The sequence below is a fragment of the Vipera ursinii genome (genome assembly GCF_947247035.1).
Source record: "Vipera ursinii genome assembly, chromosome: 2".
Classification (NCBI taxonomy): Eukaryota; Metazoa; Chordata; class Lepidosauria; order Squamata; family Viperidae; genus Vipera; species Vipera ursinii.
This window is the reverse complement of record NC_139513.1, coordinates 203,003,897-203,030,392: the sequence shown is the minus strand read 5'-3', so window position 1 is coordinate 203,030,392 and position 26,496 is coordinate 203,003,897. Positions and strand designations below refer to the sequence as shown.

At 38.9% G+C, this 26,496-nt stretch overlaps 1 protein-coding gene across 4 annotated transcripts in view; it reads right to left on the bottom strand.

The window, feature by feature from the left end:
- FSD1L (fibronectin type III and SPRY domain containing 1 like) overlaps positions 1-16,248 on the bottom strand; it is a 42,187-nt gene extending 25,939 nt beyond the window's left edge. For all 4 annotated transcript variants that reach the window (XM_083357185.1, XM_083357186.1, XM_083357187.1 and 1 more), the window contains exons 1-4: positions 16,079-16,248; positions 7,920-8,015; positions 5,231-5,362; positions 1,745-1,846 (exon numbers count right to left, since the gene is read on the bottom strand). In XM_083357185.1, coding sequence (XP_083213311.1) covers positions 1,745-1,846; positions 5,231-5,362; positions 7,920-8,015; positions 16,079-16,093 — 345 coding nt within the window. In that variant the 5' untranslated portion in view covers positions 16,094-16,248. The remainder of the gene's footprint in view (positions 1-1,744; positions 1,847-5,230; positions 5,363-7,919; positions 8,016-16,078) is intronic.
- Positions 16,249-26,496: the final 10,248 nt, after the last annotated feature.

Here is a 26,496-nt window from a genome sequence, read left to right as displayed (position 1 = left end):
CATTTCGAATGGTCAATAAATGAACTGTTGTAAGTCAAGGACTACCTGTACCTGCCACAAGTAGCACTAAGAAACGTGATCTATTCCAATGAACTTCACAGCTTAGCAAGGTAAATACCATTGCCTGATTCGTAAATGCTTGTGAACTATTTTCTTCTTATGTTCCCAACTCAAATAATTATTTTATGAAGTTCTTATTTGATATGACAACACCATCTCTCCTCCCCCCCCACCCCCAATTTAAGCTTCCTTACTGAATCAATATTTAATAGAAGATGGATCTAAATATTGGTTTACTCAGTGTCTTTAGCTAGAAGAAAAACGATATGCAATACTGCTACTTCAGCAGATAACTGTGCGTACAAAGGCCATAAATTTCATGGTAATGTCATTAACGTCAATCATTTCTGACAAACCTGAAGAGTAGCAATAAAAATTAACACAACAGAACTAATGAAATTAAGTTCCATGCCAGATATTAACTACAAAAGCAACAGGGATAAAGATTCTGCTCCTTCAAAAAGATTTCATATTATTTGGAAGCCAAACTAAGTGCCTATTAACTGACAGGTACCACTGGGCTAAGCTCAGCCAAATCAATAAAGAAAGTGCTTAAATGGCAACATTTCAACATGCATTCATGAATTTACAGATCTATATTCTTTAGCTCTAAAGCTGTTTGGCAAGAATATAAGGGATAACAAACAGAATGTAAAAATCATGTTTTGTTGTCAGGCATGAAAGTAGGGGTGGGGAAATACTGTAATCAGGCAGTTGGGAAGTTGTTACAATCTGGGAGAAAATTATATGAGTTATATGGAATTTTAAAGAAAGAAAGAATGAGTTATTATAGAGAACAAAAAGATAACATATGGAACTTAATAAAGTAAGTTTTACTATTACATCTTTGCTTTTCATTTTATTTACAGGAAAACAACTCACACTTTAGACTTATAGCTCTCTTTTCCCAAAACAGAAGAAAATCAGATACCAAGGTTAGTATTTTGATTGATTCAGAATTATTTTAATTATTCATTTTAATACATTCTTGCTTGCCTTACTCAAGAACATTCAATATATGCAAAGAAATGATAAGAAAAGTACGAATACAAGATTGAGAGCTGATTCAGCTCTGTTAAATATAAATAAGATGAAAACACAAAAGCACTGAAAAGCTAATAAGAGAAAGCCAAAAAATTAAATGTGGCAGCCTCCTATATTGCCAGGATAAATTGATTATCCAAAAATAACTTATTCTTTGCATTTTACTCCTACTTTGTAGATTTGCCCATTGAGCTGTAAATATATGCTTTCATAAATGAATAATACTGCTAACCTCATTCCTTTGGATTAAAAAATGCATACTATTTGCATTATTGTAAGTACCTGCACAAACAAGGTTAGCTCTATCCAGAAATTTATTACAATTATGCAGGTTTACGTATTTTAAACTTTCTAAACTGTAAGGTATTTTGACTAAAACAAAACAAACTAATTCAGCATTTTTAAGATTTAAAATTATATTCTTTTATTACATATATGAAATATATTTGGGGTTTCAAATCCCATCATTTTATGAATCCTTTCTCATGAGTAAGTTTAAATATATTCCCTGGAAATACATGAATGAAATGTTTTAAGAGATACTTCCACAAAATTTTATTATACATTACTGAAGTAACTGCAGAAAAAATAATATATAGTTATTTATTTATTTTTTGGTCACTTCTGGCAAGTTATATACCTTTGAAAATTCTTCGGATTCCTTTATATCCAAGGATCGTGCAGCAAACTCCAGCAATTCTTCAGAGTTCTCCAGGGCATTACTACACTGACTAAGCTGATTCTAGGGAAAGAATATGAATGTGTTCAATATGGAAACCTGCTCATGAACATATTTCATATCTGGTTCACTCCCTTTTTTTTCCAAATTTTTTTATTCAGAAGAATAAAGAGGTCTTCAGTCCAGTGATAAAGCATAGGCTTTTATTAAATAATCCAAGGTTTATTATTTTCTATAAAGAAAAGCTCAGGGAGTTATAAAAGCTTAGTAGTAGAGATAAAGGTTTAAGCAGCTTTGTCATATAACAGGTCTGTGGGGATTTGTTATCAACCAAAAACAAAACTGGCCTAAATGGAAAAGCATATATTTGCAAATATCAAATATAGGTAAACTTCCTTTATCACATTTGCCATCTCTTTTTTCACTGTATTTGTCCAAACACTAAAAAGAAAACCCTCCTGTATACCAATCTTCATTACATTATTTTCTGCTAGCAATTTATTTCCAAAATAATCAAGGCAACATAAACAACGTATGTTTACTATCACTCAATCCTATGGGCCTGCTACTGTAAATTTCATTTAACTTACCAAATAACAATTCTAGTCCAGACCTTAGGTAAAGATTTATCTTCTCCTCTAATGTAAAAAATCATTCAGAAGATTATGACAAAGCAAGCAGCTTTTAATTCAGCTCCATATGGCTATTCCAAATTCCCAGCAGATAACTTTAATAATGTGGAAACTGTACTTGTCTAATCCTAAATTTAATCACCGATTTTAGTTTCATTATGATACATAAATGTGGTCAGATAATAGTAACTATTTAAAACAGTTAGGACTGTAAGAAAGCTTTATAACAAACATACAGTATAACATGAATACCTGGCTCTGCTGGTTGGCCTGGGGACCAAATGGGGAAGTTCCACACTGGAGGTGGCTGATAGATTGATGGCAGACTCCTCTCCTCCCCCCCCCCCGCTCCCCACTCTTTTGGTTATCCTATTGATGTATTATTCTCATTGTTCCTTCGTCATTGTTTATTTTATTGTTCCATTATTCTATTTCTGTTCTTGTTTACGCTCCTTTCATTTTTCTACCTTTTTATTATTGTAAGCTGCCTAAAATACTCCTACGGTAAGATAGGCAGCACATAAATTTAACGAATACATAAATATAACATAATAGTTTTTTCAACCATTGACAGGAATTCTCCTGTTTACAGTTCAGTCTGAAGCCTGAAAACAGGGGAAATTATATTTGTCATCTTTTTCCAAAACAGTTTGATACTTGAGCTGTCTCGAAAAATAATAACAAAAATATTTTCCTCTATCTTAGAGGAACAATCTCAAACTTTTCCATTGCTGATATTCTATACAACCTCCCCTCCAAACCTCACAATGGAATGATAGGTATAAAAACATTCCTGATAAATCACTTAGCAAGGCAGCACGTAGGGTTTGGGGGGTTTGGGGGGGGTGTTTGTTGTTGTTTTTTGGGGGGGAGGAAATATTCTCCATTTCTGAATGAACAATTTAGTCTAGCCTAGAAATGCTGATGACCATTATAATTCTTTCTAGCATTTAAGACATTAAGTCACAGACAACTATTCATTGGTCTTAACTGGCCTAAACTGGCTAATTAATAAAACCATTCCAAATATAGGCTAGATATGCCTTTGCAATGTTTAGAACCTGTCTTCTTAAGTTTTGTGAGTCTTATCGCATTGATGTTCCCACTCTCTTATGTTGTCCTGCATGCAGTGGCTGTACACTACTGCTAAGCTTTGGAGGATATCATCTGCTAAATGACACTTTAGCCATGCAATATTAAAGAGTTCAGTGCTCAATATAGCTTCAATAAAACAAGTTTCCAGTACTGTATCCTTAAGACTTCTGTTGGGTTATAAATCTATTATTTCAGTCTTTTTACTTCATTATATAATTGAGTACACTAAAAGTTACAATGCAATTGATTTTGCTATGGTGTTACATGCAGGAAGGCCAATCCAGAATGTCAACTATTTTCAATCTTCATTTTGAGTTCAACAAGTGGAAATATTGTAGAAATAACAGGTGGTTCTCAGTTAATGAACACTAATTCAGCAACCATTTAAAATTATGACTATGCTGAATAAGTAGCACCAGCCCCCCCCCCCGCCTCTTTTACTCGACAGCAGCCACCCCCTGCCTGCAGCAACCATTTACCTGCCTGCCAGTCTGCTTGTAAGCAGCCCAGAACCTGTGACTTCTGGCTGGCTTCCCAATTGACTTTGCTTTTTGGAAGCTGGCAAGAAGTTACAAGGAGGTCCTCACTTAAAAAAACTATGATCCTCACTTAAGGGTAACAATAGGGGCTGATGTGACTGCCTCTGCTAAGCATTGTGCTCACGTACAATAATACTCCACTTTACAATCATATTACTTAGCAATAAAAATTCTAGCCCCAATTACAGATGTTAGGTGAGGACAACCTGTAAACGTTGCCTTTAGAAACATTTACTTAGAAAGTCTTAAGATTCAGTTGAAAGGTCTCACAAATTGCCTTTCATATACTGCCAGAACACACAGGTGGCATATGGCATTTTTAGTAATACTCAAAATTATTTTGTGGACTGACAAAGATATCGCTAAGAGGAAGAATAGATTTTACCCAAGACAAGTGCTTCATCTTTTATTTTCAATACTTTTATTAAGAGTATACTAAACAGATAAAACTAAGAAACCTAATACTCTCTCCCACACACAAACCATACATACCACCATGACTAAATGTGAAAAAAATTCCCCCCAAATAGTAAGAAAAAGAAACTTCCCCAGCAAGCATAGTCAACATTAACAATTTATCAATTTCTTAAAGCACAGCCAGATACCTTTTCATTCCATACCTCATCCCATTTTCTATAAATCCATCCCTAGGTCTTTAACTCCCCTTATTAATCAACAAGCTCAGTAAATATTAACATATATACCTAGCTGCATATGTATATAATCCTCCTTTCCATTTAATATAAATCCTCCTCATCCTTCACTTAAATATTACAACAAAAAATTCAAAACTATTAAACATTAAAAATAATTCTGTATTCAGATATCCAAAAACAGAGACTAAATATTACACAAACTAGTCCATCACACCACTAAACATTTCTAAAGAGAAACTATCCAATCCAGATAGCCACTAATGCCCTTTTATAAGAAAATTGCTTTAACACTTTAAAACTCCCAGGTTTTTTTTTATTTCTTGAAGTTTTTTTTTACACATAACCTAATTAAAATTTTATTTTCCCAAGCAATATAATTTAACCCTCTGAGATTAGGTGGCAGAGAGCTAGGATTGCACCCATACATAGAAATATTTAGGAAATAAGACTATTTCTTTTAATCCCTAAAATTCTCCTAGAAGAATTTAAGAAAATGTTCTATGAATTTATTATATAAATAATTACCTGAAGTTCCTGGATTTTATGTGCTTGTTCTTGCTTGATGTTAGTTGTCATGATCTCCTTCATTTCATCAAGTATTGAGTGTAAGCCATCAAATTCCTCTTCCAACTCAGAAATAACACCGGAAGAATTAGTCTATAAAATGATTTTAATGCTTTATAGATATCCGTGCTCTTTTATATACTTATTCAGCACAAATTGCAAATAAAAGTAACATAGTTTAATGATATACTGCACTTACTAAACATAATAGTAAAGTTAATATTATGTATTAACATTCACATGTTTATTAGCCATACACATTAGGCTTGATCTACTGCTTTAATCTTCTTTATCAAAGACATGAAAACATGAATTTCCTTTGCAAGCCAACATTCAATTTAGCAAATTAATTGTTTAGCACCCATTTTAAAAGAAATTAGTAAATGCTTCTGCTACATTTTGTAGGAGGGGTATTTATTTATGCGGTTATAACTAGGGAAACTGGTCTTCCCAGTTGCAATGTATGGCAGTGAAAGCTGGACCATAAAAAAGGCTGAGCACCAAAGAATTGAGGCCTTTGAACTATGGTGCTGGAGAAGACTCCTGCGAGTCCCTTGGACTGCAAGGCGATCAAACCGGTCAGTCCTAGAGGAGATCAATCCTGACTGCTCTTTAGAAGGCCAGATCCTGAAGCTAAAACTCAAATACTTTGACCACCTAATGAGAAGGAAGGACTCACTGGAGAAGAGCCTAATGCTGGGAAAGATTGAGGGCAATAGAAGAAGGGGATGACAGAGAATGAGGTGGCTGGATGGAGTCACTGAAGCAGTAGGCGTGAGCTTAAATGGACTCCAGAAGATGGTAGAGGACAGGAAGGCCTGGAGGAACGTTGTCCATAGGGTCGCGATGAGTCGGACACGACTTCGCAGCTAACAACAACAAACTAGGGAAAATAGAGGGATAGTTCAAGTATCTAAGAAAGTTAAGATTATTTTAAATACATCATTTATGAATTTAATTTATAAATGCTGATCTTCAAGGAATGTTAGGATAGGCCACAAAAAATCACTTCATCCCAGTTTATAAGCTTCATCACGGTACTACACAGAACTGATTAATGTTGAACAGATACCTCATCATTTTTATAATAAATAAGAAATATGTATATCAAGTCAGTTTCTCCAACAATATTTACAAAAATTACTCAGGTAATATGGTTCTAATGCAATTCACCGAACAGTATTGTCAAGACATACAATCTTCACCAAAATCCATGCCTCAAGCAGAGGACTAGTCTTTCTGCTACTATTATATGTATTACCAGGCAGCTACTGCTCAACCAGGGCAATAAACCATCCCGACTCTTGCAGGGTTTTGCTATGCCAGTGGCAAAGTATCTCAAGATTTGCTCTCCCTACATGACTAAGTCTCAGTATATGAACAATCGCTATCTGTATAGACTTGTTATGATTTAGCAGTGGAATGCCAGACAAGTTAGTTGCTACCAATATTTTGAAAACTGTTTAAGGAGGGAGTACCATCAATTCAGCAGTGGAGGTTCTGTCAGATAATACAAGGGTGTGTGTGTGTGTGTGTGTGTGTGTGTGCGCGCGCACGTGTGCAGGGGGTTATTCTATACTCTTGCCATCTAAAATAATTATTTCAGTATCAGAAGTCAAATAATAATTAGCACCTATGGAAATTTTGGCTTCATGACACAGAGGTCAGTTAGCCATATAAGATTCATAAATCAGCTTCTGCAATTAATTTTAATTAGTTTTTACTTATAACATAGACATAAAGAATTAACAGAACGTTCTCTGGCCTCTCTGTTAGACTACTGGCTTTCTATACTAAACACAAATAGAATTTGTTACATTCTCAGCAGATAAATTAGTGGACTAGCAGCAAAGGTACACACCTCAATTTTGTCTCCACAAGACCATTGTTCTTTTGCAAGATGTATGAGGCAAATGTTTGTTTGCACTGTATCAACCACAGAAATAAGCTGGCTAGCCTTACAAAGGTGAAATTTCATTACCCCTGTTAACCTGCTATACTTCTATGCCAGATATTTAAGAGGAACCTTAATTCTCATGTCCAATATGAAAATGTGGTGAATTAGTAGAAAAGAAATAATATAGTCGATGCCACTACTGTACTAGAGACTTCCTTTGCTTAATGGCGCTGCATTCTTCTCAATGCCCAGAATAACGAAGTAACAGTTGCTGAAGGACAGGCTGAATACCACTTCACTTCTACTAGCAATTTCAACTTAGCCATAATCCCAGTTGCCTTTGGGGTTGAGGAAAATGGGGAAAAATCCAGGTAACAATGTTTTATAAAGCATCTGAGCATGCTGTTTAGGGATATGGTTGCATTGCTTCTTGATTTCATAATCTTCCATGGACAAAATATTTTTCTTCTTTATGTATTATTCGCATAAAATGTATGAATGTACATAATTTTTAAAGACCCAAGGGATTTAGGAATTAGTGTCCCCACTCTTCCAAACAACTCCCTTCCATCTCCCTTCTTGCCTAAAATATTTTAAAAAAATATTTTCTTGCAGGGTTTTGCTATTAATATTAAAAAAATATTTTCCAATTAGAACTCCCACTGCTTTTTCCTTGCTGGAGTGGTCAGAAGGATTGCTCATTTACTTATATTATTTCAGAAACATCAATCAGTTTACAAGGATCTAACATACCTGTACTCCTTCCAAAATGTGATTTAAAGTTTCAATAAAGTTCTGGATTTCATCATTTTTATGTGCCAATGTGGAGATAATTCTTTGCAACGCTTCCTAAAAACAGAATGCATTCGTCAATATATGTATGTTCATTTTGTTAGAATAAGAACAAATTCAACAAGCAGACAATATTTTCATATTTATTTATGTAAGGGGACATAGATCAAAGGAGGGAAGAAAGAAAACAAAGAGATGTACAATTGATTAAAATAGATTTAAAAAACACACCAGCGGTAACATTTGTAGCACAGCAGAAGTCCACATAATAAGTCAAACCTGACAAGAGATGAAATGTTGCAAAATATAACAAGATTCTGTATACAGATAGATGGGAAGGCTTGGAACAAGATAGCCCGCAGACTTTTGAAGACAGGTATGAAACGATATACAGCCTGGGGTTAGTTAGTTGTAAACAGACCCACTATTTTCTAATTGTCATAGCTACAGTATAACTTTTGGATGTTTCAGTCCAGTGATCTTGCAGCTGCTGATCATGATATTTGCAAATCTGTTGTTCAATAAGAAATAAGAGGCAGTCTAGCAACACTTGTACTACCAACTTAACTTTGTGGTCTGAGCATACGCAAAGATGATCCTGATAAGAAATATTATGGTATCTACACTAGTGATAAAGAGAGCAGGGCATCAAATTGCTCAAAGTGAATGTGAGGCATGAAGGAAATGATAAAAGTGTCTCCCTGTGTAAAATGAAACACACAGTAATAACAAATATAATTGGTAGAGTCCTTAATCCATACTAAACAGGCAAGAACAAGGCAACAGGGAAGTTTTTTTTCCCCCTTTTATAATCTACCTAATACACAATAGGTATACCACGTGCTCTTTATTATGTATTCATCATTATGAAATATATTTAGTTTCAACATTACGCACAACTTAAGTCCACATTAATAATATTTTCTTTTGCAAAATGTCAAAACAATCTAAAATGTCACTCCACTCCAATTTACTAAAGACAATTCAGGCCAACTTTAGAAAGTTATTTCTAAATATTTATTCACTAAAATAACATTTACTTTGAATCTGAAAAGTTGCTGAAGTCTACCCACTGGCCCTTGTTGTCCAAAGTGGGGGGAAAAAACCTCCAAGAGACACTTGCAAGAAGCAAAATGGAGCGAGTCTCATACGCTCAAATTCTATGCAATTTGTAGCAATTTTCAAGTTTTCAGGCTGCCTGCATCTCCAATCTGATTCAATATTTTATTTCAAATTACTTTTGTAAATATGTCCTATAAATTCTTCATTACTGAAAAATTTAAACAGACAGGAAATTTCTGCTCTTTTTCTCATTACTGCATTATGTAGGAGACCTGCAAGTTCAAGCAGTCTCTAAACATGTATTAATTCTGACAGTTATATAGTAGTTTTTTTCCCCAATGTTAGAACTGCCTTTGGCCGTGGCAATTAGAATTCCAGTAATAACAGAAGTGCAAGTGTTACATTGGGGAAAGCTGCTTTACAAGACACTGTAAATGATTATGAGCAACTTAATACTGACTTGTTCATGCCCTGTGCCGATCTCATCCAGATACGGATTACGCCCTAAAATTCATCTACAAGCCAGCTTTATTATATGGCAAATAATTTTATCTTACTCAGCTACAAGAATGCTTGTTAAACAAAAACATAAAAGAGGCGTGGGCATATGTACCAAATCTGGAACATTACTTTGACATCTTTCATTTAAGACTATTTGTATTATTAAAACTTCAAATAATGCTCAGTTGGTCCAAACTGATTTGACATTAGATACAAACAGAATTTAATTAAAGCGGACTAGAGACCTTAAAGGTGTTAAATCAGGATGTCGAAAATTTCAGAGTACAAACCCTTAAAGGCTAATCTAGTAAATGGTCCACAGTTATTTATTTGCCTCCTTTGACAAACTGGCTATGATACTAAAACACTGCCTCTCAGTAGACATAGGATATCTGAACATGAAGAATAGAATTACTGGTATAATTGGGAAAGTGTTAAAAAAGAAATACAAGTAGTCCTCAACTTTCAACCATAACTGAGCCCAGAATTACAGTCATAAATCATTGCAGTTGCTTTTGCAGGAGTCATTAAGTGAATGCCATGGTGATTAAGCATATAAATTTTACCCCATGGGCATATTTTTCCTTGAAACTGGAAATAAATCTTAGAAACCAACAATTTTTAAAAAAATCATGGTCACATGACCGCAGGACACTGCAAACAACCATAAAGGTGAGCCCACTGCCAAGCAGCCAAAATATGCTGACGTGTGTGTGTGTGTGTGTGTGTGTGTGTGTGTGTACGTGCGCAGCCATTGTAACTTTGAAATTGGGTTGTAAATACCATCTTAACTCTGAACAGTCGCTAAGGAACCAATTGTAAATTGAGAACTATCAGTAAGATTTATCTTCAATAAAGGGAGCACAAAGAGATGATAATATCAGCCTTATAAGGGAGAAGCTGAAATAGATGAGATCCTTTGATTCCAATTGATAGAAATGTCACAGAGAAAAGATAATATGACTTTCTGCTCTATGGTATTATATCTGGAACCATGATATGGTAAATTATATGTTATGCATTTGAAAACCATGTTGATGGATTAATTAAGAGTAGAACAAAAACATGTAACAACTACATCTTAAAATGATCTCCCTAAAGCCTATCATAGTCTAAGGTAATTTATCTAATACGGACCCAGGAAAACACAAAGATTCATCAGAGATATGTGCTAGCATCCCACTTGTTCATATCAAGGTATACACCATACATTATCATCTCTGGCAGAAGAAGGATGCTGCCCAATCATTAGGTTTGCTGTATTGCTATCACAACTAAAAATAGTTTGCAAAGGATGAAGAGATTTTCACTCTATTGCAGATTCCAAAATTTTCTAGGATTATGCCCCTAGCAGCTCCCTACTGTGCATGGCAGTGCTTTGGGTCACCATAGCAAACTCAGTTAACCGTTCTGATTATAATGTAACCAAATATCCTATGGCACCACTCTGAGTTTACTGTAGCATCCCTGTTTGAAACACTGTTGTTTTAAAATTAACTATAGGTCTAGCATTCTAATAAATAGAGTAATGATACTTTTTTTAAAAAAATTCCATACTTTTAGCCTCTGCTACATTTAATTAGCCCTGGACTTAAGAGTGTACTACACTTTTACATTCTGTTCAGTTTGAAACTTTATATAACGTATGCTACTTATGTCATAGTGATCATATTGTTTCAACTTCAGCTGACATGATGCTTTTATTACCAGACTCTAGGCCCATGGTGGCAAACCTATGGCACACGTGCCACAGGTAGCGCGCAGAGCCCTCTTTGTGAGGACACGCACCATCACCCTAGTCCTAGGCCAGGGGTCGGCAACCTTGGCTCTTTTATGACTCGCGGACTTCAACTCCCAGAATTCCTGAGCCAGCTATGCTGGCTCAGGAATTCTGGGAGTTGAAGTCCGCGAGTCATAAAAGAGCCAAGGTTGCCGACCCCTGTCCTAGGCCTTCAGCTGGGTTTTATAAAACCTTTTTGTTTTAGGCCTCCACCATGTGCAAAAAAAAAGGTTCAATCAATCATTTTCAACTTATCATGGGGAAAAAAAGATCTCACAAAGTTGGAATTGATTGAACTTTTTAGTCCCGCCCAGTCTGCCATTACCACAGCCACACCCACCCAGTGGGCCACACCCACCCAGTGGGCCACACCCACCCAGTGGGCCACACCCACCCGGCACCTGATGATACATAAGTGGGCTTTGGGTTGCAGTTTGGGCATTCAGTCTCTAAAAGGTTCACCATCACTGCTCTAGTTGAATAGAATGGCTAATGGTCTTTGATTATACTTTGGATCCAATAAACATTTATAGACTTTCATTTTGATTGCAGTTCTTATAATGTAGAATGAATTTCATATTTATTTATTTGTATCCCACTATTATTTTACAAATAAAGCAAGGTGCCAAACATATCTAACATACCTTCTGCCTCCTTTTTTCAACCCACAACAACCCTGTGAAGTCAGTTGTGTATGTGTGACTGGCCCAAAGTCACCCAGATGCTTTCATGGCTAAGGTGGACTAGAACTCACACTTTCTTGATAAAAAGGCAGAATCTAATCTGAAAATAAAAGTTTCTTTTGAAATGTGCCAAAAATATCCACTGTAGTCTTTCTTAAGTTACGAGTATGTGTTATTTTCACTTATCAACTATCTCACTATGAAAGTTTAAAAACTATTCTTTAGACTAGAAACTGAAGTTTATCAAATGAAGGCAGACATTTAAAGTTAATATTATTGTATATCACAGATGTAACTACCAAATTATGCATTATATAATTTACAAAACAATCATCAATATTTTAAATCTATAGTGTGAACCTAAACTCAGACACTTTGCAATGACCTCAGTTATCCAGCTAATCCAACAGTATTTTGCTAATGGGATCAGCATTGTTTTAATTAATTTAAAAGATACTAAGCTGAAACCCACAAAAGTTTGAATAGTTAGAGGAATAAAAAAGGAAGCGTTGCAATGGACAAATGAAAATTATAATTTTGCCTAGATTTTGCTAATCATGAGCAATAATTATGTATAGTTCCACTAATGAACAAAACTCTGAAAAATTTCCAGACATACATTATGACAGAAATCTTAATCAAGATTTTAAAAAACACTTGGAAGAATTCCAAGCTGATTAACAAAAATATTACTTTTAAAAGCAACATTTGCATTTTGATATGAAAAGGAAATATTTCTGTATATAGCAGCTGTCAAGACTTTATTTAAATTAACAGGCAATTTTAAATTGTAGTGAATGGCATTTAAAAAAAATCATTAAATGGAAGGAAATGCCATCAGATGCATGTTACAGAATTATATCCTCTGCTGCCACTGAAGATAATACAGGTAATCCTCAACTTACATAATTAAGCCCAAAATTTCTTTTGCTAAGTGAGAGAATTGCTAAGTGGGTTTTGACCCATTTTATGATGTTTCTTGCCACACTTGTTAAGTGAGTCACTGTAGTTGTTAAAGTTAGTATGGTAACACAGTTGTTAGGTGCAGCTGGCCCCTGACTTTGCTTGTCAGAAGATCACAAATGGTGAACACATGACCCAGGGACAGTGCAACTGTCATAAATACAAGTCCATTGCTAAGTATCCAAATTTTGATCATGTGACCATGAGGATGCTGCAATGGTCATAAGTTTGAAAAATGGTCATAAGTCACTTTTTTCAGTGTCATTATAACAAGTAGTCAAATGAGTAGTTGTAAGCTGATGACCCTGTAGTCACAATTTTCTAACCTTTTTTACACACCCATTTACACTGTAGGAGCAGTCATCATCAAGAAAAAAAACCTGTATGCTATTTCCTTATATTATGCTATTTAGATACAAAGCATCTAAAACTTGATACTTCAAATGAACAGCCTTAATATATGTAGTGTCTAGTATAATGAAACCTATTCCAATTCCCAGTTCACACCAGGTAGTGAGAGACAAGATTAGCAAAGAAGTTTATAAATGAATTTTAATACTATTAATAAGTTCCAGGACACTCATACACTAAAAAATGAATACAGGACGACAAATCCATAACTAAACAGCTGGATTTTTAATGATTTCCTCTTTTTCATGAAAAGTCCCATTCATTCTAATGAATTTACTACACATGAAAATTGTTCATATTGTATTGTAAAAGAACAAATAGAAAAATAATTGTTTTTTTTCTTTCTTCAAAATTAAAACTATTTCACTAAGTATTTTAAAAATCATATCTAAGAGTTCACAACTTTTAAAAGTTCCATTTGGGTTTCACCTTACCTAAGTCTTCTTTGAGACTGCAAATGACTAGGATATTCTTAAGCAATACGCTTGTATTACAAATGCACTTGAGTGATAGAATTTGCATGCAAAACATTTTTTCCCCTTCTGTTTTGGTCCACTGTCTCCAATTTCACAGTGTCAGATTATGACTAGGCAATACTTCAAGCATTCAGGTTTGTTACTATTCAATTAGGACCATCCCCTACCTAAATTACCACATCAGTTTTTAGGATGGAAATGGAATTCCTGCAGGGAGAATACAAGTGCAATAAATAAAGTTCTTTTAACTGTATTGTGATTTATGTGCAAATTAAATGCCTTTGGGACTTAACTGTATGCTAGCCAGCTTTACAAACATCTTGTACATCCTATTAGCACTACTGCCGCCCAAGCAATGTAGAATTGGAGAAAGCCATTCAGGTTTTATTGGAATATCTTTGATTATAAATAATTTTTATTTCCTTCCCCTCCCTCCCCCCCCCCGCCCCCACATACACACAGTTTACTTAAGGAAAGCTCTTTTCATCTTACCCATCTCTCACTTAACCTATTTGGAAAGCGAAGGAAGGCAAGAAAAGGTTGGCAATCCACCCAGTGGTCACAGTTAGGGAACCAGCAGCTCCCAGGCGCCCTTTTCCCACAGGATCTTTCCCACCAAGCAGTTGGCTCCAACGTCCACCCTCACCCCCTTGTCACCAGAGAAACTGGAAGGGCCCACGCCCAGAAAGCAGACTTACAATCTAACGGTTAGGGGGTCTTCAAACTTGGTCCTTTTGTGACTTTTGGACTTCAACCCAGGGGGGCTTTTGCCCAGGTTCGCCTGGTGCGCCAGTTGCGTCCCTATCTGGACCGAGACGCCCTACGCACAGTTACTCATGCGCTTGTGACCTCCCGTTTGGACTACTGTAACGCTCTCTACATGGGGCTGCCCTTGAAGACCACTCGGAGGCTTCAACTGGTGCAGAATGCGGCCGCGCGAGTTGTAATGGGGGTTTCCCGATACTCCCATGTAACACCTCTACTCCGTGAGCTGCATTGGCTTCCGGTTGCCCTCCGGGTGAAATTCAAGGTGCTGGTTATCACCTATAAAGCCCTACATGGCCTGGGTCCGGGATATCTGAGGGAACACCTGCTGCCGGCATCAAATGCCCTTCGCCCAGTGCGCTCCCACAGGGAGGGTCTGCTCAGGGTCCCGCCGGTAAGAGACTGCCGGCGGGTGACACCCAGGGATAGGGCCTTCTCGGTGGGAGCGCCTGCCCTCTGGAACCAGCTGCCGGTGGAGCTGAGAACTGCCCCCGACCTTCGATCATTCCGCCGGGGCCTGAAGACCTGGCTCTTCGAGCTCTCGGGCCCAGACTGAGGAGGAATTTTTAATTTGGGGTTCTCTTTAACTGACTACAGGGTTAATTTAATATTTTTTAATTTGGTTCTTAATTTTTGTATTCTGGATTTTTAATTCCCTGTAAACCGCCCTGAGTCCTCAGGGAATAGGGCGGTATATAAATATAACTAAATAAATAAATAAATAAATAAACTCCCAGAATTCCTCAGCCAGGCATGCCTGGCTGAGGAATTCTGGGAGTTGAAGTCCACAAGTCACAAAAGGACCAAGTTTTGAAGACCCCTGAATTCTAACCCTCCCTATAAGACCAGAGAAAGCAGTTGTCATGCTTTGGGGCAAATAGGGAGTTGCAGTCTTAACCCCAGTTAGACTAACCCCCGTTTTCTGACTCTGCAGTCAAAAAAGCAGCTACCGTACTTCGGGGTTTCCTAATAGCCCCCCTCAAAAAAAACAACACCCTCTCCAAAGGCGAGGTCTCATTGCATTGAGTCCTCCAGGCGCTCTAAGGCGCGGACATCTCAGTCGCCCGGGAGAGCGGGGGGGGGGGGAGGGAGGGAGAGCAATGACCGTGAACAGCGCCCTCCGCCACACGCGCGCGCGCGCGCGCGCGCACTACAGGGGCATCAACTGCTCGCCAGGTAGGGGCCACCCACGAAGGGTCGCCTCGCGCCGGCCAACGAATAAAGAGGGAGGGAGCAGGCGCGAGACGCTGCTCGAGACGCTCGGGAGCTTAGGACTTTCCTTTCGCGGGGGGTGAGGCCCACTCGGCTCGACGATCCCCCCACCTCTCGGCCTCCTTCTGCCGGGCCCCAATTTTTTTTTTCTGCCCTCCGGTGGGGGGGGGCAAAAGGAAGCTTAGAGCGGGATTCTTAGCACCCCGCTCCCCCCCACACACGCACGCACGCACGCATACCGCCCCTCGGCTCCCCCCCCCCACTTACTTTCTGCACCTCCATGGCGAGACCGGTTCCAGGCAGGTGAATGAGGGAGGGAGGGAGGGAGCGACGGCTGAAGGGAAGCGTCGCCGCGCAGACCCTCCCACCAATCAAACGGCCGCCACTCTCCAAGCCCGGAGGCGCAGCAGCAGCAGCAGCAGCAAGAGCAGCAGGAAAGCCCCGCCTCCTTCCCTCAGCCCCACCCCGCCTTGCCTGGTTCCGGCGTTGAGCATGCGCGCTGAGTCGGACTGGCTTTCCCCCCCCCCCCCCCCGGCGGCTCTAGCGAGGCTGCGTGCCTGAGTCGGCCGAGCGCCGCCCGTGGACTTCGCGTCTTCTTTGCTGCTCGGGCGGAGCTGCAGACAGGCGAAGAGAGACGGGGTCGGGCTAAGCCAGGGGTCGGCAACCTTGGCTCTTTTATGACTCGTGGACTTCAACTCCCAGAATTCCTGAGCCAGCTATGCTGGCTCAGGAATTCTGGGAGTTGAAGTCCACGAGTCATAAAAGAGCCGAGGTTGCCGACCCCTGGGCTAAGCTGACTGGCGGTGCAAAAGGGGGACACACCCGATGCGCTCTGGCAGGCGTGTCCCCTTGCCTCTGGCCAAAGGGACTGTGGCACCAGGATGTTTGCAAGGCGGCTTGTTTTGCAGCGTTGCGTGATCGTTGTTTTCGCAGCCCGGCTAGACGTTGTGGGTCGGGCCGCCTAAGGCTGAATGGGATATGTGGGACCCATCTTTCTCTTATTATTGGACGAGACTTGCAGGATCTTGCTGCTGATGGACCTGCAGGATACGATTGCTGCTAATATTTCTTTTAACAAGTAAATGGCAGAGAAGAATAATATTGTGGGTCTTTATTTATTTATTTATTTATTTATTTATTTATTTATTTATTTATGCTTCTTCGACATACTTCTTTTTTTTATTAAAAAGTTTTACAATACATTTTATTTTTAACAAACAAAACACAACCCCACCCCACCCCCTTCCCACTCCCCAACCCCTCCCTCCCTTCCCCGACTTCCCAGAGCTAAGTACAGGGTATAAGAATACAAACAATCATAATCTACCTTATGCAAACAATCATAAACTATTAAAACTATCGCACTTGTAACTCATATAAATTAACTCCAAACGGTATAAATATCACATCAATAATTATTCAAATGCTGGATAATACTTTTTAGTCCCATATTTACTCCACAGTATCTCTCTCTTGCAAATAGTCTTTCAAGTACACTAAAATCTTTGCCATATCCTCCAAGTTGGGAACTTTTACAGTCCATTCTTCTATAATACTTTTTTTTTAAAAAAAATTTCTGATGAATAGTTCCGAAGAAACGGAACATTTGAACCCCACTCTTTGGGCTCTTTCCGTGGATCCCGACAAAGGTATTTCACAAGAACACAATGGGTGATCACTTCCGTATCGCTATGGTGGTCAGGAGTTAAGTTTCAGTGAAGAAAGCCTTTGACTTTTTTTATAATGGTGTTGCCCAATAACAATGTAGACACACAGGTGGTTTTTTTTTTCATAGTCCAACCCCACTTTTTATGCACGTATGCTCCCCAAAACCAATATTGCCATGGGATTTTACTTCAAGGAAACAAGGTGTGTAAAATATTTGCACACCTGGGTTTTGTATTATTGTACTTGGGAGAAGTTGACCTATGAAGAGATTGAATTCCTAATACAAGCAATGGTATCTTAATGACTTCAGCAATTGTTCAAAGTTACAGTGGCATTTATGCTCAGTCCCTAAAACTATAACCAGGGCTTTTTTTCTCATAGAACGCTCAGAACGGAGTTCCGGCACCTTTTTTGGATGGAACCTTGTAGGGTAGGCAAGGCGGGTTGTATGACGTGTGAGTTCCAGCACCTTTTTCTTTTACAAAAAAAGCACTGACTATAACTGTTGCATGCCTGTTGGCCACATGATCAAAATTTGGGTACTTGGCAGCTTGCCCACACTTACGACCTATCTCCCCTCCCCATTTCTGCCCTTTTGGCTGCTTTGCACAGTAGTATGGCACTAGAACTGCAGTAGAAGCCCAGAGCCTTAGGCAATCTCAGAACTGGCTGCGCCTGAAATACTTTCTTCAACTCCACACAAAACCTGCTTCCGAGGAGTATTACCTCAAGTGTCATAGCCAGCCACCCCAAGGACACAGTGCAAAGCTCCCACAGTCTGTAATCCTCCAGCCCTGCTGCACCCAAATGACCTTGGCTGTCTTTTCTCCCACTGCTGTTGTACTGGGCCTGGCACCTATTCGAGACAGCTGCTGTCTATATCCAGGTTTTTTTCCTGAGGCCACATGTGCCATTCCAGAAATCATGTCCATCCTTCTCACAAAGTTTCAGAAGGCCTCAGAAGCTTTCTGAAGCATCACAAGGGTTTTTGCAACTTGGACAACGGGATGGATGCACAGCCTTGGAAAAAAGCCCGGCTTGGCTAGCAGCTGCCTTGTGAGAGGAAGAAAATGGCGAAGGTCAGATGGGTTTGGCAAGGCTGGCAGAATACAGGCGACTGGGGCTTTATGCTGGCACACTGCGATGGCTGGCTACAATGTGGGGCTTAAGACAACACTCCTTGGCAGTGGGTGGCCCCAGCAGTGCTGGGGCTGAAATAGAGGTGTTGTGGCAGCTGGCTGAGACTGTTGAAGGCCCTGGGCCTCTAGCCCCACTGCTATTGCCAAGTAATGTCACTATGCAGGTCAGTCAAAAGAGCAGAGATGGGGGGAAATAGGTTAGAGAAGGCAGGTCCTTACAAAGGCTTGGGGCTGGAAAACACTTGGATCAGGGTAGGTCCTATTGTATTTCATGTTATGTTACATTATTTTATGTTATGTTTTATGTTATATTCCCCCTCTTATTTTATATGCAATTCAAGGTGGCAAACATATCTAATACTCCTTCTTCCTCCTGTTTTCCCCAGAATAAGAATCCTGGGAAGTGAGTTGCACTGAGAGAGCCTGACTGGGCCAAAGTCACCCAGTCAGATTTCATACCTAAGGTGGGACTAAAACTTGCAATGTCCTGGTTTGAAGGCCAGCACCTTCACTACTACACCAAACTGTCTCTCCTTGCCTAACAACTGGTGGGATTCAGTTAATGGTGGCAACAGGATTGCCAAGATTCTCTCATTACTAAGTGATGTGGTCATGTGGTTTCACCCTTTACAATCACATTTTTTTATGATGGAAATTCTTGTCCCAGTTACTATTGCTAACCAAGGACTTTTTGTATGGGTGGTGTGTATGCAGCATATGAACGTATACGCCACACATTTTATACAATTCTAGCATCCGTGCATTAAAATTTAAAGGTTGTCAAGTTCTAACTTACAAATAATATTTTTCGTGGGGAACCTAAATCTGAAGCTAAACGCCTGAAAGGCAAAAGAATAGCTAAATTGATCACTGGGTTGTATCAGGAAAGGGGAACTACCATTAACAGTTAGGAAAAGATGAAATACTCATTTTTTCTGGATTTGCATAATACATGAATCATAAATTAAATAGAAAAGGTTCGCGTAACACTCCAGATCACTCAAAAGATAACCGAGTCAAAACAAACCTTGTTTGTTCTATGAACTTAGCCATTTAGAATTTCTAAGAACAGTGTTTATATGTTTATTGTTTAAAAAAGGACTGTACACTTATTCCATTGCTACAAAACCTATTATTCCCCCCTCAAGGTACAACATTCTCAGAATGGAGAGCATCATATTGGAGAAAGCTGATATACTGCTTTTCCTAATAAAGCAAAGTGCTCCATACACATAGACTGAGTTTGGAGGTTGCTCAAAACCAAAACTACTTTTGGTTAGTGCGCTGTATGAATTCAGCCATTGTGTTTATAATTGTAGCATGTTATATAAGCCCAGCCAATTGGGATTTATGCAACAAATCCTGGCTTGTGGCAATGTGTGAATCCAGTAATCTTCACAACCACCTTATGAAGTAAGAGGGCTTGTGAATGCACGTATAACTGTGAGTGGGATTTCTTGAATATGTGCACAGGAATCCTGCTAGGAAAAATAAAAAAAGAATTTTAGAGTGAGAAGTAATGTGTAGCATATGGGAGATGTTGTTTTCTCTACAGAGGAATGGAGATAAAAGTAGTGGTGTTGTCAGTTGTGTGGGTTACAGTAATGAAAACTTGCTGACATCAAATACAATTTCATTTCTTCACATCCATTGCCATTCTACTTCAGGGCAAAGCATCAAGCGTCATCACAGACATTACACATGCCCAAATTCCAGCATTACTGGAAGGTCATTTCTATTATTTGCAGCTTGTCTCAATAAATAGGCTCCTGTTAATGCTGCACTGTCATGCTATAGACTCAACTGTTTCAACCAATTAGAATCCTGGATTTTCTAAAGCTCTTGTCCAATATGGATTATTGTCTTATTCTATTAACCAGCTTAAAAAGGTAAAGGTAAAGGTTCCCCCGCACATGCATGCTAGTTGTTTCCGACTCTAGGGGCCGGTGCTCATCTCCGTTTCAAAGCCGAAGAGCCAGCGCTTGTCCGAGGACGTCTCCGTGGTCATATGGCCGGCATGACTAGATGCCAAAGGCGCACGGAACACTGTTACCTTCCCACCGGAGTGGTCCCTATTTTTCTACTTGCATTTTTACGTGCTTTCGAACTGCTAGGTTGGCAGAAGCTGGGATGACCCAGCTTAAGCCACTTTAATTTTGTTCTATAGGCCAGTTCCTCAATAGGTTAAAAAAATGAGTGATCTATCTGTCTGTCTGTCTATCCATCTTTCTATCTTTTTTATAAAATAATTTTATTAAACTGATTGGAGTATAAAATACAAATTAAAATGAAAATAGTTGAGAAGGAGGGGGAAGAAGTGTAGGATAAAGGGGAAAAAGGAAAAAGCATTTTTTCCAACTCTTCAATGCAGTTGAATAAACATAATGCATAATGCATACATTTGCATACTCAGTATATATTAGCCATTTATGTGAGAAAAAAATACCTTATCTAATCAGTAAAACCCAAAGATAAAGTTTCATTGTTTTTCTATCTCAAGTACGAAATCCAGAAGCAATTTCCAGATAGAAACAAAGTTAGCTATATTCTTCTCTTTAATTGAAGCAGATAATTTGGCCATCTCCGCTAGTTCCATCGGTTTCTCCAACTATTCTTCCACTGTGAGAATTAATATATCTTTCCATTTTGCACATAAAACATTTTCGCTACCATCAACACATATAACAAAGTTCCAAAGTTTTTTCAAGTTCTTTACAAAGTTCCATTTTTTTCAACTCCTCCTCCTCCTCCTTCCTTAAAGTTGTAGACTGGTGACATAGGTGGGTGAATTTAATATAGTGATAAGTGAAAAGTAGGATGACTTGTCTGGAATGTAGGCAAAAACTAATTTCTTCTTTATTTTGTCATATTTAAGAACCACCCCTCACTCTTACAGAAGGACTCCGGGTGGTGTACAATAAAATATTAAAAGCATAAAAACAATATGTACAATTTTAAAGTAGTAAGGGATGTTAAAAATTGATTAAAAGGCAGAGGAGAGACTTCTCAAGACACCAAACACTCTGGGCTCCCCACACAAGGCCGCAAAGTTATGTTTCAATTAATTTCTAGAAGACCAGAAGAGTGGGGGCCTGCCTTGGTGGAGCAGTGGGCTTATGCCTCCTTAAGTAACACCAGCTGCCTGCAATTAGTGCAGGTTCGCATCCCACCAGGCTCAAGGTTCACTCAGCCTTCCATCCTTCCGAGGTAGGTAAAATAAATGTAATAAAAATAAATAAAAATAGACTTCCGGTGGCGGCGCGGCGCCGGAGACAGCCTTTTCGGGCTGCCCGCGGCTCAGCTGAGTAATTTTCACCCGAAACAGCGCCGATCAGCTGTTCGGGTGAATTTGAAGCCCCCTCCTCAGGAGAAGAGGAGGGGGTGAGGCCCCAGGTAGGGGTCGAGTTCTCCGGGGCCGCCTGAGCTTAAAGCTTGGGCGGCTGAAGGATCGAACTCCCCCGTAGCCTGGGTCGCTCCCAGCTGGTCAGCGTCTCTGCTCCGGATTTCTTGGAGCAGAGCCAGGCGTTTGCGACCACCCCTGCCTGAAGGAAAGACTATGGAATAAAAGGAGCAGGCAGAGCGGTACAAGAGGAAAAGGTGAAGAGGATTATTATATTTTACTCTCGAGTTTAATGGACTTTCTAAACTTAAAGTGAAAGTGCGTCACAAGTGAAAGTAAAAGATGGCGGCTAAACCTCCTTCAAAAACTCTTCGGAGTGCTGGAACTTCTGCGGTGCAACAGACATCGTTGCAAGCTTTGCTTCCTCCTGCTGCATTGACATCGAAGGATTTAGAAGATGCCCTTGAAAAGCATGCCCAGGTAATTTTAGTAACATTGAGTGATAAACTGGCAAAAATGGAGGAGAGAATAGAAGAGAGGATGGAAGAGAAATTTAGTGCGATGAGGGTAGACATTTTGTCTACAGTGGAAAGTGTGGCTGAATGTGTACAAGGTTTGGAAGAAAAAGTGGAAGATTTGACTCAAAAAAATGCTGTACTAGAAGTCAAGGTATTGGAGAATGAAGACAAAGTGGACAGAGAGTTAAGCCTTGTTCAGTTTCACCAGATGCAGTATGCTATCAGAATTAGGGGCTTAAAAGAAAATGTTAAAGAAGATTTAAAGCAGCTGATTTCTGAAGCCCTGGAAGCAGTACTGGGTCAGCCAGCATCTGAAATAAAGGGATGTATGGACAAAGTTTTTCGTGTAAATTCATGGATTGCCAGACAGAGGAAGCTACCTAGAGATGTGGTGGTTTACTTTACAAAGAGAGAAATTAGAGATGATGTTATTCAAGCTGCCTATGATACTAAAGTAGTGGTTGCTGACCAAGAAGTTTTGGTTTTAAAGGAAATCCCTCCAAAGATTTTAAGGAGAAGAAAGGATTTTGCATTTCTGGTGCAGGAACTTAAACAACGTGACATAAGGTTCAGATGGGAGATTCCAGTTGGACTGGTGGTAATGCAAGAAGGTAAAAGATACCGTCTGGTTACTGTGGTACAGGCCCGTGAATTCTACAATAATGTTTTAAAAGCAACCCCACTATCACTTCTGGAAGCTGCAAAAGGTTCTGGAGAAGGAAAACCTCAAGAGGCTGAAGATGGACAGACAGAGGAGAATGGTGCAGGAGGGGATCAAACTATAACTTCGTTGGCTGATGCTGGAGAGCAGAGGGTGACGCGTGCTGCTTTAAAAAGAGCAAAACAAATAAAAGAACAAGACCAGCAGAGGTTTATGGAACTTTCAAAGCGCACTTACAGCGAGGCAGTGGGAGGAGCGCGGCCTAAAGGAGGCAGGGCTATTGATGAGGTGCTCCAAAAGCTTCGGGGAGATAAGAATGGCGACTAAATTTTTGACTTGGAATGTTAATGGATTAAATTCGCCTCAGAAGAGAAAGAAAGTTTTTTTATATTTAAAACAATTTAAGACTGATGTTATATGCTTGCAAGAAACGCATATTAGGGCTATGGACCAAAAGTTTTTACTGAACTCAAGACTGGGTACGCAATTTGTTGCCTCTGCAATGAATAAGAAAAATGGAGTGGTTGTTTATATTAAAAGTGCTATAACAGCGGACTTAATTGAAGCAGACAAGCTTGGAAGATACGTAATGATAGACTTGTTGCTAGAAGGCAAAAAAAACGCTTTTAGTTGGACTGTATGCTCCTAATCAACAACAACAACAGGCTGACTTTTTTAGCTTACTTCACACAAAGCTTACTCAGTTGGATTACAAATCGTTTATTTTTATGGGGGATTGGAATGGCGTATTGGACGTACAGATGGATAAGGCTGGTTTTTTTAAGCGTATTCCGTGTCATGCCAGATTGCCTAAGTCTTTTTTTGAAATGAAGGATGATTTGGAATTGCGAGATATTTGGCGTGACACACACCCGCATGAAAAGGATTACACCTTTTTTTCTGATAGACATCAATCTTTTTCTAGGATTGACTTTATTTTGCTGACTAATGACTTTTTTTCTAGGACTAAGAAGGTAAAGATTTGTGCAAGAGCTATTTCTGACCATAGCCCAGTATGGTTAGAGATTAATAAGGATAACAGAGATAGGCGCTCGTGGCGCGTAAATGAGAATTTGTTTAGAAACAAGGAAAATGTGGAAGAGTGTAAACAGCGAATGAAGGACATTTTTGAAATTAATATGAATAAGGATACTTCTATGGATATGGTCTGGGATGCTAGCAAGGCCTATATGAGAGGAGTGTTGATATATATGAACAATAAATATAGACGTACTTTGGAAGCTAGAAGGAAAGAATTGGAGAATGAAATTAAGGAAAAAGAGAATGCTTTGATTTTGAATCCATTGGATGCGAAGACTAAGGAGGCTATTAAGCTATTGAGAGGACAATTTGATAAATTAATGGCTGATCAAGTGGCAACCAATTTGAGGTTTGCCAGGCATAATACTTTTTGCAATGCTAATAAGCCAGGTAGATGGCTAGCTTATAGACTAAGGAAAAAGCAGAGGGCTTCTAACATAGACAAAATTGAACATAAGGGAAAAATGGTGTTTCAACAGGATTTTATTAAGAAAGCCTTTGTGGATTTTTATTCTAAATTATATGCTAAGGAGAAGATTAATGAAAAAGACATTGATGAATATTTGGAGAATGCTAGCATCCCGGTGCTTACACAAGTACAAAAAGAGGAGATTAATCAATTGATTACAGAAGAAGAAATACTTACAGTAATTAAGGAATTGAAGGTAGACAAAGTGCCAGGTACAGATGGTTTGACGGCGGCCTACTACAAAAATTTACAATTAGAGATGGTTAAACCGTTAAAGGAACTGTTCCAGACAATCCAGCGAGGGGGAAAGGTGCCTCCATCTTAGGAGAACTGCCTTTATCTCTTTGATTCCGAAGGAAGACCAAGATGCTACTCAAGTAAAAAACTATAGACCGATATCACTATTAAATACAGATTATAAGATATTTGCTAAGGTGTTGGCTAATAGATTGATGAGGGTTCTGCAATGGGTGATTCATGGGGATCAAACTGGGTTTATTAGTGGTAGGCAAATGAAAAATAACGTGAGGCATATAGTAGATGTGTTGGAATTTTTGGAAAGGAACAACCAGATCTCTGCGGCGCTAATTTTTTTAGACGCTGAAAAAGCTTTTGATCAATTGAATTGGCAATTTTTGATGAAAGTTTTAGACAAAATGAATTTTGGGGATAAATTTCTGCAACCAATCAGGGCATTATATCAAAAACAAACAGCCCGAATAATAGTTAACAATAGTCTGACAGAAGTATGTAACATTGAGAAGGGCACAAGGCAAGGGTGTCCGTTATCGCCCTTGTTATTTGTGTTAACATTGGAGATAAACATTGGTAAAAATACGAAATTCGGAAAGAATTAAGGGTATACAGATCAGAGATCAGGATTATAGATTGAGAGCGTTCGCAGATGATCTGGTTGTTACAGTGACCCAGCCGGAGAGTTCTGTTGTGGACCTGATGGAGATAATAATGCAATATGGGAAGGTTTCTGGATTTAAAGTTAATGTACAGAAAACTAAAATTTTGGCTAAAAACATGACAGCATCGCAAAAGGCCCTTTTAGAAAGGTTAACTGGATTTGAGATTGTTAAAAGGGTTAAATATTTGGGGGTGTTTTTGTCGCCCTCTAATACAAAATTATATAAAAATAACTATGAAAAATTATGGGGAAAAATTCAAAAAGAAATGGAGAGTTGGGAAAAACTGCAATTGTCTTTGTTGGGGCGAATTGCAGCAGTAAAAATGAATGTCCTGCCTAAATTTTTATTTTTATTTCAAATGATACCGGTTCTTAAGAAAGATTCTAATTTGGAGGAATGGCAGAGAGGTATCAATAAATTTGTTTGGGCAGGGAAAAGGCCACGAGTTAAACTTAAGATTATGCAGGATACTCGTGAAAGAGGTGGTCTTAAAATGCCTAATCTTAAATTATATTATGAAGCTGCTGCGTTAGCAGGTATAAGTGATTGGATTAATTTGACACAAGAGAGATTATTAAATCTTGAGGGCCACGACTTGCTGTTTGGCTGGCATGCATATTTGTTGTATGATAAGAAGGTAGATAATGTCTTTAGAGTGCATATTTTAAGACAGGCATTGCTGAGAGTTTGGAAGAAGTACAGACATAAGTTAGATTGCAAGATACCATTGTGGGCAATTCCAAAACACGCAATAGAAAATATACATGCTGGTTTCAAACATGATGTGACTACGTACAAGGAGATCCTAAGCTTGGAAAGAAATGAGTGGTGTCTGAAGCCATATAGTCTCTTGCGAGACGAGAAGATTGTTCAAAATTGGTTTCAATATACTCAGTTACGGGCCAGGTGGAAAGAAGACCAGAAAAATGGTT